We start from the raw sequence: 17,756 nt of genomic DNA on the forward strand, positions 1-17,756 counted from the left end.
GTCTTGTCTCCAAAGCAACCCTCTGGACTAGCTGATACCATCATCTCCCTTTCAGGGAAGAGGGAAGTGCAGCTCAGGGAGTTCAAGGGCCTCCCAAGGGGACCCAGCAAAGGGCAGAGCAACGGACGTGAATTCCAGTCTGCCGGGCTCCCAGACCTGTCCCGGTGCCACCTCCCCCAAGGGAAATAGGCCAGGGAGGCTTCCATGCGTGTTTGTGCTGAAGGCAGAGGACACTTACTCCACGCAGGGCTCACTTCCCTGCCCTAGGCAGGGGCCCGAATCAAACGTTCTCTCGGCACTTCTGATCATTGGCATCGTAAAGAAAGCTCGAGGAGGCAGATGCCCTGCTCGGCCACAAGTGAAGCTCTGATGTGGGGCAGTGCCACGGCCAGAGGCTCAGCCGTCCGACTCACCAGTTCCTTGGGCCTCATGTTATAGAGGATCCTCTCGGCATTTTCACTGTCGTGCCTGCTCTCCATGATGGCCAGGAGCAACTTGGATGCATTGTTCTAATTGGAGACACAAAGGGAGGAAGAAATGAAGAGGAGCTACTGGGGGCAGCTGGCCTGAACCATGGGTGACCAGCTGCTGCGTCCTGGCTAAAGACACCCTGCCCCACGGCAGCGCATGGGTCAAGAGCATCACCAGACTGAGAATGTGCCACTTGACACCCCAAAAACATGTCTGCAGAAACTGACTGGGGTCAAAGAGGCCCCTCTTGGTTTGGGCACAGTTTCCCCCTTATGTCACTTGGTCCAAGTCCTAGCGGACATTTAAACTTGGGTTCTGCGGGCACACTGGGACCCTCATGATGACAGTGGTTAGGAAGCACCTGATACATAGACCCACGACGCCTCCAGGGGGTGGGGAGTGGTTATAAACACTGTGATTCAGCCTTGCAGGTCAGAGAAGGCAGGCAATTCAGGTAATTCCCGCCCTGTCCTAAAACAGTCTATCAGCTCTCATGACCAGTACTATTGCCATGACATACAGCGACGCCAGTTAACAAAAGTGACCCAGCGGAGCACCATACTCATGCCAAACCATAATTTCCCATTATATCCAAAGTTTTCATGTGCCCACACCCTGTACTTCTTGACTTGAGCTCATTTTAGGCCCCAGGCCTATGATAATCCATATGCTTCTTCATGTATAGGACTCGAGAGTTGTTGTTCTGGTGAGAGGGGGCAGTATTTTTTTTTCTCCCCAAGCACAGATCACAGCAGTTCCATCGGGTTGTTGTGCTATCAAAAGGTGGCTTTTCACAGGGCAGAAATTTCTATAATAAGCTTCAGGTTCCCGGATTAGTGGTTCAAAAAGTCACTGAAATGCTGATTAGGAATGCATGGAATTCTCAGTTTATTTCAGGCTCTCATCATATATATTCTGATAAATGGTAGCCAGGGATGTGAGCTTGAATGATGTTCAAGTCACTTCTATAACATGATTTGTCAAAGGAGTTAAAAATAGTGCCCCCCCGCCACCAAATCCACTTAAACCATACACCCAAACCATCTATTAGTTTGGACACTCATTTTGAAATACTAAAATAAAATAAAAGTAACTGTGCAATTCCTGTGGGCTTCTGTGTTACCACCTTCCCTAATGACCTTTCTGTCCTCCGGCACCACTGAGGCCATAAATACAGGTCGGCTTTTCAGCTAAACCCTGTAGGTCCAGGCTCTCCTGTGACAGTGATAAAGTGCCCAGTGCTGCAAACAGGGGCAAGATGGAGGGCAGATCTCAACCTGCCCCAACATGGGAACAGGTGAAAATGAAATGTGCTCAGTAAGGCCAACATTTCGAAATATACTTTAGACACCAGGATGGAGCTGCAAGTCTGATTCTCAGGATTGAAACTTTAGACTGAGAATCTTTGGAAGCCCTAAGATAAGTGAGGGGCTTTTTGTTCATTTGTTTTTACTTTTTAATGTTATTTTAAATGAATTTTCTTGGTACACTCAAGAAATCAACATCAGGACTAGTGGATCAGCTTCTCAAACATCCCAGAGGCTGGCTTGTAAACCCAGCAGCTTAATCACCTTGAAGTCACTGCTTCAAGGTGCTTAAGCTTCGTCACCCCATAAAACTATTTTGGTATCAGAGGGAGTCAGCATGTCAAGGGTGCTTCTACATCAGTCATCTGTCAGCCACTGTTTGTACACGATGCAAAGAAACTCATCAGAGGCCCAGAGGCACGATTCTGGACAGTTTAACTCTCCTTATTTTAACCCAACATTTATGAACCTTCTGCTAAATCAACCACAGAACAGAAAAAGGTGTTGCCGGATAATACAAAAGTTCAACTTGTTTTTGGTCCTAGATAGTTTTTAGCTGTACTATTCTTCAACTGGCCCTATCTCCTCAATGGGGGAAAGATGAGAGACCACAGAGGGAATGGGGTTTCCATTCTTTCTCCGTCTGCGGCTTTCAGAATCAAGGCTGCTAGTTCTTGGATGCTGTTCGCATTTGTTTCTCAGCTTTGAGTGATGACTTCTCATTCCATGTGACCTGCGAGTTGAAAAGCTGGTATCCTGTCCCAAGACCTTATCTGGAAGGGAAAGACTGAAGTTCTGCCTTTTACTCAGAACTTGCAGCATGGATCATTCATTTACTTTAAAAGAACTGTCTTTAGTATTTGGTTGCGTGGCAGTGACCACGTCGTGTGCACAGGCGATACACGAAAGGGTTTCCAGATGCTACTGTCTTTTGCTTTCAGTTCCTACTTGCCTTCAGTTCTAGTACAAGGTCCATCCTCTTCTTTCCCAGAGGGTTGATGTCATTGAGGATCAGGGCTGTGATGATGTCAATGCCATTGGATTCATGGGTGGCTATGCAGTTCTGAGGAAAGAGACACATGCAGACATTACACAAACGCTGGTCACAGATCAGACGTCACAGGCCAACAGGCTCAACTGCTATTTCAGCACAATGTTTGCCAGTCCCAGAAATGTCTCTAGGGGGGAAGAGCAAATTTTCCGTGAGAAAGTGGTAAAAATAAAAGACAGATGAAAGTCTCTAGTTTCAGAATTAACGGTAAACAGTAGGAAAGTCCCCACACACTGTAACTGATAAATTGGCCGTGTCTAATCCAAACAGTGCGGTGGGCTTTTGTTCTTAAGGGAAAATATGGTGTGTGACTGATTCTGGGTCCTGAGCGCTGTTTTCCCCTTCAGAGGTGTGCAGCATTCTCTCTACATCACTCGGTTTTCGTACTGCACACTTTTGCTTAAGGCTTAAGTTTGGAAAGCAAGTTTTAATTCACGTAATATCAGAATTAATCACCTTCCCCCAGGTAAGATCCCCATTTGCAGCAGAATTCACCCCAGTATGCTCCCTTGAGCAGGCCTCGGTTTGGCAGAAAGGCCATCTTGAGGTTATAAAGAAATTCACTTAGATAAAGCCTCTCCCCCAAAACCTGTTGTAATTTTTTTCTTCCTTTTCACTTTAACTCAAACTCTCCCATTGGTCCCATCAGGAAGCCTGGAGACGAAAGTGGATCTAACAAAATGCTAGCCTCGGAGTCATGGGCAACTAAGATCAGATTTTTTAACATATGGCAAGTGGTCCCTCTCGTAAGCCGTTCTTCTCCTCTGAGTGAAGGTTCTGGCCTTGTTTCCCAAGTAACACAGCATGTCATACCTTTCCTGGCCACTGGGTTTATAATGGGCTATTTAAGCACTGGCCTACCCCCTCCAGCCAGGATACAGCTATAACTTGAGCTAAAAATCATACTCATTCTAGCATCAGTGCAAAACCGCACAAAATCTGCAAGATGTCAGGGATAAGCAATGACTCTACTCAAGAAACTCTTGGGTTCCACTCCCAAAATATACTTCTCGAGAAGCGTTAAGTCAAGACTAACGGAGTCCTTCTCTCCTCTGAACGTCTGTGGTGTTCAAGTCTCAATCATACGTTTTCTCATGTTATTTTCAAGTTGTCTCATATACAGCAAGGTTTTTCTCTCTAGTTAGGTTTAAACCTCCTTCCATGAAGTAGCCCCTTTTTGAGCCTTTCCTAATATTTGAAATAGAGCCCAGTCTCCTGGTCATATTCATTTAACTCCAACTTTAATATGTATCCCTAGTCAACTTCGAGTTGGGCCATTCAAACCAAACCAAGCTGGGCATGATCGCCCTGACAGCCCCTCGAGTGCCTGTGATTCAGTCACATCCTGAAACATGAGAATGCTCGGTTGCTCCTTCCTCACTGCTTGGAAAAGGTCTCCAGTTCTACTGAATCCCTAGGTCCCTAGGTAGATGCTGTATGACTTCTGAACTAGTCCCTATCAACAGCGTTTCAAAATGATAAACTTTTTTTTCCACCCCGAAATGCAAATGGATTTACCTGGTTCTCATGGCAAGGTCCTTGACAGTATTCGGTCAGACTTTCCAGGGTTTGGTTGATGAGGGCCACATTCTTTTCGTTGATATAGAGTCCGAGAAGACCAAGACCCCCCGTGGTACTTCCACAAATACAGTCCAGAAACTGCAGTGTCTCACATACCAAATTGTAGTTGGTCTTGTTATTTTGGCAACGAAGGAAGTTCTGCAGTTGGGCAGTCCCCAGGTTGGGGGAACAAAGGCAAAGAGAAGAGGGAAAAGGTCACTCATTCTGCCCTTTTGATGGTATGTAATTGGTTGGGGCCTGGGATTGACCAGCAATTATGCAGAGAGATGCAGTGTTGGGTAGAACAGAAGAGTCAGTCAGCCCCATGACGGTCAACCGTGGACATGGTCTATGGCAATGGCTGCAGACACTGTGGCCTGTTCTCCGAGGTGCTCTTGTATGGGATGCAGGGGAGGAGAGCTCCTCTCTGACAGCCCAGTTCAGACGCCAGTAGCCTTTTTAAGCTCTCATTTCTTTCTTTTCCGCCCCAGCCCACCTCCCCACCCGTCACATGTTAAGTTCAGAGCCTTCTGACGTTTCCAAGGACAGTAGTTGATGTTTAAAAGATGATGCTGTGGTCTGGATGCTGAATGCCCAGAACCTAACACTGAGGGTAATTCATCACAGAATGAAGTGTTACAGGCTGGGCTTAAGCCCACTGCCATGGTGGGACCCTGGCTTATCTTGTTTGGCCACTTCCGTTATTAAAGGAAGGAACAAAAGTGAGTAAATGTGTGTGTGCTTGTGTGCACGTGCCCGAGTATGTATCCTCCAGGTAAACTTGCAAAGCTAACAAGAGACATAACAGCAGATGATTTCTCAACAAAGTCAAGCAAGCCACATTCAACCACCTCATAACTCACAGTCTACTCTGATGCAGAGGAGTTGGTTTTTGTTTTTTGTTTTCGTCATAGACTCCAGTGATCTCTTCTTAAAAAGAAGGGAAGATTAACCACAGATATTCTTTTGGGCATAGTTATAAAAGTTACACATGTTTACTGTAGAAAACTGTAGAAAACTGCATCTTTTTAAAGTAAAAAGATATAATCAAAAGATAAAACGAATGTTAACTTTTGACCTGGTAATTCCACTTCTATCACTATTCACAAAGTACGTACTGGATGTTTGCTACAGCACTGTTTGAGATAGAGGAGAACTGGAAACAAGCTAAACGCCCATCAGTTGGGAAGTAAACAAATGATAGTGTATCAACATCATTTAATATCACAAGTTGGAAACACTGAGGTAGGTCCATATGTGTCAATATGGAAAGAGCTCTAGGACATACTGTTAAGTTAAAAGAACAAAAAGGCAAATAGCAGATGAATATGTATCCAACACTTCCATCCAAATATACAGAAAAAGGACAGGAAGGATACAGTCCAAACCAACAGCAGTTCTCTCTGGGTAGAGAAGTGGGAATGGGTACAGGGACTGTTTTCTTAAACCAAACACTTATTTTCATTTAAACCTTCATAGCATACATTCATGTATTCCTTGTGCAATTAAAACATCCATAAATGCCCAGATTAAAAGCTGGTAATCAAGTTTATGCTCGACTCATCTTCTAAATAACCCCCCTCACCCCCACCCCAAGTTAACCTCAGGCCCTTCTGCTCAAGCCTTCCTGACTAGTCTAGAAATTGCACAGTCATTCAGGTCCAGGTGGGAGGTGGAGGACAGGTGATTTGACACCACGTGGGCTTTCGTAAGGTGACTATTTTTCTAAGGGTCACAGGAAGCCAGAGGAGGGTTCTGCAGCCATTTCTTGCTCCAGCCCCTCAGGGAAGATGCTACCTGTTCGAGGGCCTGGCTGAACCCCTCAGCATGCGGTGGTGGAGTGGAGTATTCAGGAAGAGGGCAGGAGACGGCCAGGCTAACCTAGGCTCAAATTCACAGCATGGCTCTCGAGGCCCCTTGGCCTCTCCAACTCCTGTGTCATCATCCCTGCCAGGCCCTGCCCCTCCCCACCTCTGCTCAGTGATGTGGCCACTCCCGCCATGCCCCTCTCTGTTCACGGACATCATCTCTCCCGCCATGCTCCTCTGTCTGGCAGCCATGAACTTCTTCCTGCGTTTTAAGCACCCTTCATTCTCTCATCTCCTGGGCTTCAGCCCCACTATTCCCTCTGCCTGTCACTGCCCCCCTCCCCTGTCTCTACCCTGATTAACTCCTCTTCCTTCAGGATGGCATCTCAAGTCACTTCTTTCAGGAAGCCCTCCATCCTGACTCCAGTGAGAATGGAGCACCAGCACTGGTGACCGACAGGCAGTACAGGGACTGGCTCGTGCCATGGGCTTCATAAACACTGGCTGAAGTATCTGGATTAAGTTGGATGAAGGAAAGGGGACTTGGGAACTCATCAAGGCCAACATGTGACATGTTTCAGACTCCCCAGGAAGGATGGTGGGCTGCCCTTTCCTGAAAGCCTCTCCCATTTCTCATGGCCTTTGCAGAATGTCTAGCCAGAATCCCTCCTTCCTAACTCAGTTCCATTTTCTCTTGTTCTCTACCAAAACAGAGGCGTGCCACTCGCTAAAGGCCCACAGGAACTCTTTCTATGCTCAAGGAATAGAGTTCACCCATAGCACATACCACCTACCCCACCTTGTCCAGACTAAAAAAGTCCTGTTCTTTTTGTGGCCTTCCTTGGAGGGCCAGGGACCAAGTCAAGATGGGTAGATGAAGGAAACAGACTTCAGTGGAGAGAGAGCAAGACCTGTATTCCTTAACCCAGGTGAAAGGCAAAGGCAGCCTCTCAGGAAGGTTCAAAAGCACATGGAAAATGGTTCAAAAACAGTCCTTCCCATCAAGTTTCTCGCTACTGTGAACAAAGCTTGCTTAAGGCAGCAACTGCCCATTCAGCAAAGTCAAACTCAGTGGCTTTATCGCTACTGAACATTTACCAACAGGAAAATTAAGGTTCTAAATATGACAAGAAACTCTGGGCAACTTCACAGGGCCAGATTCCTTCTCTCTTTGGGCTTATCTGCACTTCCTTATACCAGGGAGCTGATAATTCTCTCCTCATGAGAATGTCTTCTCCCTCGGATCCACGAGGAAACCCTGACCCAGAGATCCACCATCGGTTCCAGAAAACTGACAATAGGGTGGCATACAGAGCGGTTGAATCTCACTTAAAACCATCATTTTGAGAACTGGATTCCTACAAATACCATCGTATCAGAGCAATTTTATTACTACCTCCGTGTGCCTGGCTTAGTGGGAGTCTGTAAAGATGAGTGCAGCCTTCACCCTTGTGAACCACTGGTCCAGATCACTGGTTTTCCAGCCACTCCCTGCAAAACCCTGGAGGACCCCAGGAATGCCCCAGCTCTCAGGGCTCTTGCAGGTGAGGGAGGAAAGGAAAGTTCTAACACTCTGTCGTTTCTACTCTGAACAAAGCACAAAGCAGCTTTGTTCTTATCTCCTTTACCACGTACATTTCTGCCTAAGATGTTCAAACGGAGGATTCTGCAGCCCCAAACAGTTAAAACCGCTGGCGTTATAGGACCTTCAAAGGTTAAGTTGCTAAGCTTTAAATATATATGTATTGAAATATACTGTACACTCCCTCTCCCTCCAATACCACTGTTTCTGGCAGAATGGCGTATTAGAGAATGTTGGTTTGGAAGGACTCCTTAAAAGGGGCTTCTGCCCATGGGGTTCTCAGGGAATTCGTTCAAAGCAGAGTTTTGCAAAGAGCTAAGGTACAAAACAAAAACTGTGAAGACTTCCCCATAAGAAGTGGTGAATTCATACAATGGGAGCCTCCCTCTGCTTTCCCAGTGGAGGCTGGGTGTGCTGTGAAGATGGCAGGTCAAGGGGACGGACGGGAGGTAGAACAGGTCCATGAAACCAGAGCCACGTCCAGGAAACAAGCACATCAGGACCGCCCCTCTGACATTCATGGATGCACTCGACTCAAGGTAGCCTTGTGTTTTGTTTGCTCAGAACTCAGCAGACATCAGCTCCTCTGGGAAGCCTTCCTGGACCCACTTTACTACTGTGTTGGTTCTCCTGCTCTGAACCCACAAAACCCCTAAGATGACACAACTGTAGCACTTATCACCCTGCACGGCAGTCTCCCGCTTGTCGAGTGGCTCCTGTCCTAGATGTGCAGCTCTGTGAAGGGAAGGTGGGGGGGCGGGTCCTCCATCACCCCCAGGGCAGGGCACAGAGCAGGGTACTCGCCGAGATGAGGAGATCAACACACGTATGCACAGTCTCAACCTACTTTTCCTTTGGAGCCCGAGGTTGGTGGAAACCAGTAACACTGGTATAGGGGAACAATATAGGGCACTGGCCACCAAGTTCAGCCTAGAAATCACCCCAGCAGCAGGGTAGGGCCCCCATCCACAAAGACACCACAGTCGAGCTGCAGGCTTTGTTTTCTTACTGGTGGGACAGCGTGGTTTCCCATGGCATCGCTCTCACTCCCTTGGCCTGTCTCCCCGGTGATGAACGGTGTAGATACGGTGCGTGGAGCAGACACAGTCTGCCTCCAGACAGAGAAACACCAGCCAATGAGCCAGTAACCAGACCCCGGACCTTTGGGTCATGAGGGCTTTGTCCACCCACTGATCTTGGCAACCAGGCAAGTCAGGCCAGTGCATCAAGGGCCGACGTGTTCTATGTCCAAAGTAGGAATGTTTGAGCAAGAGGCAAGAAAAACAGACTCACAGCCAAGATCCCACACTCAGACGTGGTCAGGGATGAAGCTGGGAACGTCAGTGCAGGAAAGGAGTGGGCAGCAAAGCAGAGAAAGAGCCTGAAGTCCCTGCGTGGCTGACAGTGGAGCTGATGGAAATCCCTTCATTTTGAAATACGGCCCAGATTTGGATCTAAATGCTTTTTTTTTTAAATTTAATTTAATTTTTTATTTTTTTGGCCGTGCCACGCGGCATGTGGGATCTTAGTTCCCTGACCAGGGATGGAACCCGTGCCCCCTGCAGTGGAAGCACGGAGTCTTATCCACTGGACTGCCAGGGAAGTCCCTCGATGCTTTTTCAAAGCCCAGGCTCTTTGGACCCATTCAACTGAAAACAAAAATCAGCACAGTAAGTATTAATACTGCAGACTTCACCCACTTCCATTAAATTGTTCTGTCTTACTGCTTAACAGTATAATTTCTTACTCAACTTATCCAGGCAGAGATTCTGCAGCAGATTTTTTTTTTTTTTTTTTTTTTGTGGTACACGGGCCTCTCACTGTTGTGGCCTCTCCCGTTGCGGAGCACAGGCTCCGGACGCGCAGGCCCAGCGGCCACGGCTCATGGGCCTAGCCTCTCTGCGGGATGTGGGATCTTCCCGGACCAGGGCACGAACCCATGTCCCCTTCATCGGCAGGTAGACTCTCAACCACTGCGCCACCAGGGAAGCCCTGCAGCAGATTTTAAGTGTTAGCGATTTCTTGTGGTGGCACCGAATGGTCTGGCCACAGCTAACATGTGAAAGGCCATCAAATCACCTGGTGGGTAAAGTCGGCAGTGCAAATATTTCAAGGCTGCACCTTCCCCTTGCTATGTTTGCACTAGAATTATTTTCTTTTCAAACCATCACGATTCAAATAAAACTACCCCCACCAATTTATTTATTTTAGGAGAAAACATTCTATCTTAGAGGAATTCAGACACACTTCTCCTGTTCATCCTCATCCATTTTAGGCAGAGAGGGGTGTTTTCCCCAAGAGTCAGAAGCAAAACCAGGAGAAGGCCGAGGCCCCAGTGCTCTAGCATGCTTCTCCTGGGCAGAGACAGCTTCCACAGATCTGTGCCCACTCAGAACAGAGGGTATCTCTGGAACCCATCCTTGGCCCTTCCTGAAAAGCCTCTGCTGTTGGGGAAACTCTGCCAGGAAGAAAACGCCCTCTGTCTTAATGTGGTGGTTGACAGCATAGCCTCTACCCACCAGACTGCCTGGGTTCAGTTCCAAGCTCTGTACTCCCTCACTGGGTCTTGTGCCTCTTGGTTTCCTCATCTATAAAACAAGTGTTATAATACAGGCAACACTAAGCATCCAGGATCATCTAAGTGCCCAATAAACCTGGCCACTGTCATCATCCCACGACAAAAAAAAAGTGAACAAAGGATTTCTGGAATAATAAGTTCAACAAATATTTTTGAACATTTGTGTAAAACACCAGAAAGCCACTTCATTCATTCAACCAAGAAATATTTGATTAGAACATTCTATGTACCAGATTCTGTTAAGTCTAGTATATTTAATCATCCACCCCTCCATCCATTCAAGTTTTACCTGTGCACCTATGTATCAAACGGTGGCAGACTACCAGATACACACACACACAGAGGCACATACACACATACAACAAACACATGTGGAGCGGGTGGCAACTACAGTGCTGAGCATGAGATCTGGTCCCCGTCCCTGTGGAGACAGTGGGGACGACAAGAAAGAGAAACACTTCTAGTGCCCAGACATCGAGAACCATGCTGGGTCCTCAGCTCGAAGAGATGGGCTGAAAGGAGAGGAGCTGAGATGTCACAGTAAGCGGCAGCAGCTGTGAGGACCTGGGACCGCCCCCCACCCACCGCTGCCCCCCAGCCCTCACCTGTAGGTCCCGGTTGTGGTTTTCGCACAGGAGCTGCAGGAAGCGGAGGATGGGCTGCATGATGGTGATGACTGCGCTCATCTCCAGGTCGTCCTTGGTCTTGTCTGCTGTGGCCTGGGCGCCCTCCCCTGACTGGTAGTGATCGTCGGGGTCAGCCTCCCTTCTGAAGGTGGTGAAGGCTTTCCTGGTGGCGGCAGAGGCCTCCAGGAGCTGATCCCGGGCCTCTTCCGTTATCTGTGTCGTGGGCTCTTTGGCTAGAACGCAAATGGAAGATGGTCAGTGCTGCCGAATCCCAGGAACGCTATTCACCACGCCAAAGATAACGTTCAGAGACCTAAGTTCTGGAATTCGCCCGAGAGTCCCTCAAGGTTGGCAAAACGCTCCAAGAAGCCACCATCTTCTCTCACCTCTTAGGATTAAAAGTAAGTTGAGCCCTTCCAGCTTGCTGGTGGCTCTAACACGTCACCTACACTTGCTCTGTGGTTTAGAGGAAAAGCAGTACAGGTTCTGTCAACCTCATACATCTGACTCTGGGCCTCAGCTTCCTCATCTGTAAAATGGGGAGAACATCAGTGAAGTCTTCCTCTAGAATGTTCCTGAGACAGTCAACATAAGCTAAGCAAACTGTAATTACTGTTCTTACACAACAATGGACGGAGCCCTTTACTAAGCCCCAAGGCACCGTGATTAAGCACTTGATGTTTATTACCTCACCGAATCTTCAGAGTAACCCTGTAAGGTAACCAGGCACTAGATGGAGTTAGGAGCATTGGACTCTGTAGCCAGACTGCCTGGGTTCAAATCCTGACTCTAGTACTTACTAACTCCATATCCTTACTAGCTCCATATCCTACAAGTTAATTACCATCCCTATGCCTCAGTTTCCGCATCTGTAAAATGGGGATAATGATTTTATCGATTTTACAATGTCCACTTGAGTTCTAAATGAAGTAACACATGTAAAGGACTTTGGACAGTGCCTGGTTCATAGAAAGTACTCAGTAAATGTTAGCCTTTCTTCTTTTTCTTCTCTTTCTTCCCATTCTAAAACCAGTGGTGATCAACTGGGGATGATTTTGACCCCATCTCCACCCAGGGGACGACAGGCAATGTCTGGAGAGATTTTAAGTTGGGGGTGGGCTACTGGTATCTACTGGGTCGAGGCCACATATGCTGCTAAACAGCCAGCAATGCACAGGGCAGCCCTGATAGCAACGGACTCTCCAGATGTCCCATGTGCTGCGGCTGAGGAACTCGGCTCTAAACTTAAAACAACGAGACTCAGACCTATTCACGGCCATTTGACTCCAACACTTTTGGGTCTCCCCACTCCCCAGTGTAACTTGTCTTCAAGGGGGATAATGGATAAAAAGCTTTACGAACTTTCAAATATTTCAGAAAACAAGGGAGGATTAGCTGACAAAAGACGACAGCCAGTTTTAAAGTGCGTATTCCACAACTTTCTCTAACATTAAATGGAAATTATAGGAAAAGATGATTAATGGATTTCCTGCCAATAAAACCCTGAGTCTGACAAAGAAGAATGTATGTTGGTTTCTTAAACAAGAGGAGCCTCCAAAGCAGCAGGAATTCAGTTCAGGTTACACAGGAAGAATTATATCACAGCCAGATTGGTTTTCTTCTTCTGAAAGCCCCAGTCAGAAAACAGTCTGGAGTCTAGAAGTCATGTTAAAACTAAAGGAAAACCAGGGATTCCTCCCATGTTTACAATCCAGCTGACTGAAGAGCTGCATGCAGGGGGGCATTTACCTTTTTTCCGTGATGGGGCATCCCTGTCTACCTCATCATCTTTCTTTTTATTTCCCAAGTCACTCGTGTTCACTGTCACCGTTGCCTTGATCTCTTGCTGGGCCACCTTCATTCGGTCATAGAAGACCTTGAAGAATTTCTCCGACTTCTTATCTTCTGTCAACCGGCAGAAAAAGGAGTGCTGCCAAGGAAAACCCACAGCTTTTTCAACACTGTGACACACCAGTTACTGAATCCCACTCAGGACACCAAAACCTCCTGGAGATCAGAGCCAGACACAAAACCTCAAAAATGGTCTAACTTTGGACCAGGGCTAAACACCGTTCAATGCAGTGTCATTCTCTGGCTTCTACAGCCTGAGGTTTTCTACACAGAGCCTTTAAAGCAAACTGCCACTCCTTGGCTGAATCAGTCATATAGGCTTGGGAAGCATGCTAAGGGGTGGTGGGCAGATTTCAGCCAACAAAGCACAACCCCCTACACACATATAAATCAACTCCACTAACAATGGAAACAGAATGTATTTTTGGTGATCATTGCAGGGCCAGTCATGTGTTTAAGGACTTCTATGAGCCCTCCTCTTTGCAAAGCCTTGTGAATATATACAGATGAGTAAGACGTGCTACCTGCCCCTATAGGGCTCCATTCCAGCTTAGCATGACACGCCCATAAGGAGGGCTTAAATGCGTAAAACGTGCTCCAGAAGCTACACAGACAATTATATTATAGAAGCTCGGAGGTGGCAAGGATGACGTTGGGCTGGAGTGATCCCAGAATCGTCCTGAAAAAGGTGATTTTCGAATCAGGTTTTTAAAGGGCAGGTAAAGGGTGGTTAGATGAAAAAGCTAACAATTAACAGGTAGCTCGCCTCTTGAATACACATTTGTTTTTGGACCCACTGCAAGCAATAGTATACATTGTTGATATAAAAACACAATATGGTATCTCAACTTCATTTGTGAGCACTCTCTTTTCGCCCCTTTGCAAATACCACGCTGTTGTGAATTATTTACATAAAAATACAATACGGTCAATTTCCAGCGGAATTAAACAAAGCTCCAAACAATATCTTTGCTTCTCCCAGTTGGCGCTTTCTGCCAGTTTCATATTCTCCCCCATTTGGAAAGATGGCACTTCCCTACAGAAGGTAACCCTAGGCTTGCAATCCCAGAAAAAAACAACATCTTACCAGCCTCATGAAGCCCCTGAACTGCTCCATCTCTCACCCCCCCACACCCAGTGCTTGATTCAGCACCTGCCCCCGCCCCCCGAGAGCCACCATGTTTCCATCTGCCAACATGCAACTGCAGTCACTGTGACCCTTCTTCTAGCCACTAGCCCATATGCTACCCTGACAAATGTCTGCCTCATTTGCCCACCAAGCTCTTCTTGATCGTGCCCTTTCTTTTCCCTCTCCCTGTTCTTCTTTACCTCTGGCTGTTTCTTACACACAGCACAGGATCCAGCCTTCCTACTTGTGCTCTCTGGTTCTGTCTTTTCTCCTCCAGCCACTCCCAAACGCCAGGTTACAAGTCACTGCCTGCCTCCTGCTCTGCGTCATCATCCTGTGTGTCAGTGAGTCCTCCAACGCTCCCACTCTGTGAACCAAGCTCGAGCCTTCAGCGTGCTCCACTGCCCTTGACTTCCCTCTGTTTTCCTTTAGGCTTCTAGTTCGTCCATCCATTCAACCAGCGTTCCATGTGTCCATCCGCCCATCCACTATTTACTGTGCACCTGCCATGAGTCAGGGATTACGCCCATTATAGGAGAAACAATGCTGAGCAAAAAGAGGCCTGCGCCCCATGAAACTGGCGGCTTGGTAGGAAAAAGACACAGTCATTCGATCGTCACCCTAATGACTTTCACTAAAATAGCCTTTTAACCACTGACTCAACAGAGTGCTGGCAAACAGTAGCAGACACTCAGCGCCACTGCCCTGTTCTTCCTGGCTCTTCCCATGGCTGGAGTCCCCTCGTCTTTCAGTCACAGCATTAACATCACCTCCTCAAGAAAACCACCCCTGACCATCCTACTAACGTAGCAGCCACGCCAGCTGTTTATTCTCACATGCTCTATTTTATTCTTCATAGCGATTGGCCCCTGAAACGACACTTGTATTTACTGTTCACCTACTTACTGTCTGTCTTGGGCAGAGTGTAAACTCTAAGAGGGCAGGAGCCTCGCCTACATGGTTCACAGCTGTCGTCAGAACACCCAGAAGAGGCCCAGCACATAGAAGGCGCTCTATAATGATCTGATGAAAGAATGAATACAACTCAACACTTTATGGCTCCTCTTGACTCGCTACCCCCCCACCATCAGATCCTACTTATATTCAGTGGCCACGGCAGAAATAAATTCCCACCATACTGTAGATTCTTATTTCTCATAACCTCTAATGTGAGAAACCAAGTTCCAATTGTTCACTTCTTTGAGAGCCATTGCTTCCGCAGACAAACAAGAGGAGGTGTGCGGGGGACTAAGACCTCAACCTATAGCCACCTAAACACAGTGATTACATTTTCCACCAAGAGGCGTCACACAGCATCTCACCCACACGAGGTCAGGAGGGGACTGCACAGGAGGCGGCTGCTCGGGGCAATGAACTTCAGATGCTGCCCCTTAAGTCTTCTCACGGCATGGAGGCAACTGAAAAAGCATCCTTGGACACTCCGGTCATTCAAGAAAACAAGTGCACTTTAAGTAAATAAGTAAATAAATAAAGAGCCAAAGCCTGCCATCTGTCATCGGTAAGAGTGCAAGAGTACACACCCATCACCTGCTACAAATGCACTGCTTCAGGTCTAGCTGGTTAACCCAGCCCACGACACCTGACAGGGTCAGGGCAAGGACACCTCTTATAAAATGAGAGAAAGGCAAGGCACTGAGGATTACAGGCTTCTACATACGTTTCTGCAACGGCCAGTATATTTATTTTGCACTGTTTATAACAGTCCCCGTCCCTCAAGGATTTGAAGCTGCTTTATAAACAGAATGTGGTCAATAAAACGATAGAGTAGACAGTGGGGTACGGTGACATGAGTAAGCACAGAAAACCGACATCAAGCAAGGGTGGGGGCTGGAGGATGGGAGAGGTGATTCCGGGAGTCTTGGGCTCGGCTCCGAGGCACCCGGCCATCACGCTGAAACGAGAGACCAACTCCATCACACCTCTTCGTAAGAAGCAAGAGGAGAGATACCACCAGTGCTTCGAAGGAAGGAAACGTCTCTTAACGGAGGGGTTAGTAGGACAGGCTTTCCAGCTGGACCTCCTGGGTTCAAGGCTGGGGTCCCTTATCCACTGGCTCTGTGACCCTGGGCAAATTACTCGACCTCTCTGAACCCACGTGGAAGGGCTGCCAGGGTGCACACAAAGTGCTTAGCACAGTGCCCGTTAAGTGTGTTGGTTTCGTACTACCATGACATTAGTATCATGTGAAAACCCCACAGCAAAGGCATCACCCAAGCAGCTAAGGGGTGAGAACCGTCAGAAAGACCGGCCTTCGGCTCCACCGCTCACAAGCCAGTGTCATCTCAGAAAGTGACGACGTCTCTGAAACCCCCATCTTCTCATCTGCAAAATGGGCACTATAACAGGGTGTGCCCTTCCCGGGTGGTTATGAAAACCCGAGATAATCACAGTAACACTCCCAACGGCTGACCTGACGAGGTGCCGGGAACCTGGGGTGAGCCTTCGTGCGTCTCACCTCACACACGGCCCCTGATGAAGCAGTTGTTACTATTACTCTTTTCTGAGATCAGGAGACCCTTTTGGGTCTTTCAGATAATGTGCAGCAGGCGTGGAGCACGCCCGAGAAGCCCACAGTGTGACAGACGTCGTCTTCCCAGGACGCCGTGAGAGGCCCGGGCCCGGGAAGCGGCCGAGCAGCGACGAGGGGTGACAGGGGCCCCAGCTGAGAAGCTCAGCAGACGCCCTGGACGGAAGACATCTGGGCTCCAGAGGGGAAGTGCTGGTACCTCGTACGGGAGGAGAAGAGAAAACGGAGGCGTGTGGAGGAACTAAGGACCCCCCGGTCCCCAATCGGGGGCTGTGCCGGGGGAAGGCATGGGGGCCGTGGAGCCGGCTGGGGCCAGGGGCTCCTGCAGACCCTCGCTGGCCCTCCCTGGTGCCTGGTGTCATCTGGACTCGGTGAGACCAGGGCCTGCACACAGCTCACAGACCTGTCCATTCCACCTGCTTCCTTCACAGTGTGCTCGGAGGACCTGCAGGCGGGAAGGGGGCGCCCTCCTCAGGACTGTTTCCCCAGAAGCGGGTGGGACCTCAGACCCGAGCAGGCGGGGACTCGGCCCCGGCCCGCCTCAGGCTCTTCAGTGGGCACTGGTCTACCTCCCTCCATGGGCGTGATTTCAGTGAATCACACCCCAACCTCCACCCCCAAAACCTAGAGCCAAGAGCCATGGAGAGACTGTTTCACTTCTCCAAACTTTTCACTCCACCCCACCCAGCAGGTTTGAGCACCCCCTTCCAAATAAACTTGGCCTAGAGCAGGCAACATTAGTCCCAGGTAAGAGAAAGCAAAACGGGGGGCGGGTGAATGGGAAGTGACTAAAAGGGAAACAAGAGAACTTTCTGGAGTGAAGGAAATGTCTTGATTGGGGTGGAGGTCACACAGGTGTGGTAGAGAGAATAATGCGCCCCCATCCCTGAAAAGATGTCCAGACCCTAATCCCTGGGACTTGTGAATATGTCACCTTACATGGCAAAGGGGAATAAAGTTGCAGATGGAATTAAGGTTGCTAACCTTGAAATAGGGAGATTATGCTGGATTATTCAGAGGGGCTAGTGTCATCACAAGGGTTCTTTAAAGTAGAACAGGAGGGTAGGGTGATATGGTGTGAGAAGGACCTCCAATCAGCATCGCTGGCTTTGAACATGAGGAAGGGGCCACAGCCAAGGGGCCTCTAGAAACTGGGAAAGGCAGGGAAACGGATTCTCCCCCGGAGCCTCCAGAAAGGAATGCAGCCCCGCTGACACCTTGATTTTAGTCTAGTTAAGACTCATG

At 48.3% G+C, this 17,756-nt stretch overlaps 1 protein-coding gene across 3 annotated transcripts in view; it reads right to left on the minus strand.

Annotated features, from left to right (window-relative positions):
• The window catches only part of ITPR1 (inositol 1,4,5-trisphosphate receptor type 1), a 327,139-nt gene that overhangs the window by 59,977 nt on the left and 249,406 nt on the right, over positions 1-17,756 (minus strand). For all 3 annotated transcript variants that reach the window (XM_081245778.1, XM_081245777.1, XM_081245776.1), the window contains 5 exons: positions 12,733-12,913; positions 10,963-11,216; positions 4,348-4,548; positions 2,731-2,841; positions 414-509 (listed from right to left, as the gene is read on the minus strand). In XM_081245778.1, the coding sequence (XP_081101904.1) occupies positions 414-509; positions 2,731-2,841; positions 4,348-4,548; positions 10,963-11,216; positions 12,733-12,913 (843 nt within the window). The remainder of the gene's footprint in view (positions 1-413; positions 510-2,730; positions 2,842-4,347; positions 4,549-10,962; positions 11,217-12,732; positions 12,914-17,756) is intronic.

The sequence above is a fragment of the Mesoplodon bidens genome (genome assembly GCF_964165515.1).
Source record: "Mesoplodon bidens genome assembly, chromosome: 10".
NCBI classification, from domain to species: Eukaryota; Metazoa; Chordata; class Mammalia; order Artiodactyla; family Ziphiidae; genus Mesoplodon; species Mesoplodon bidens.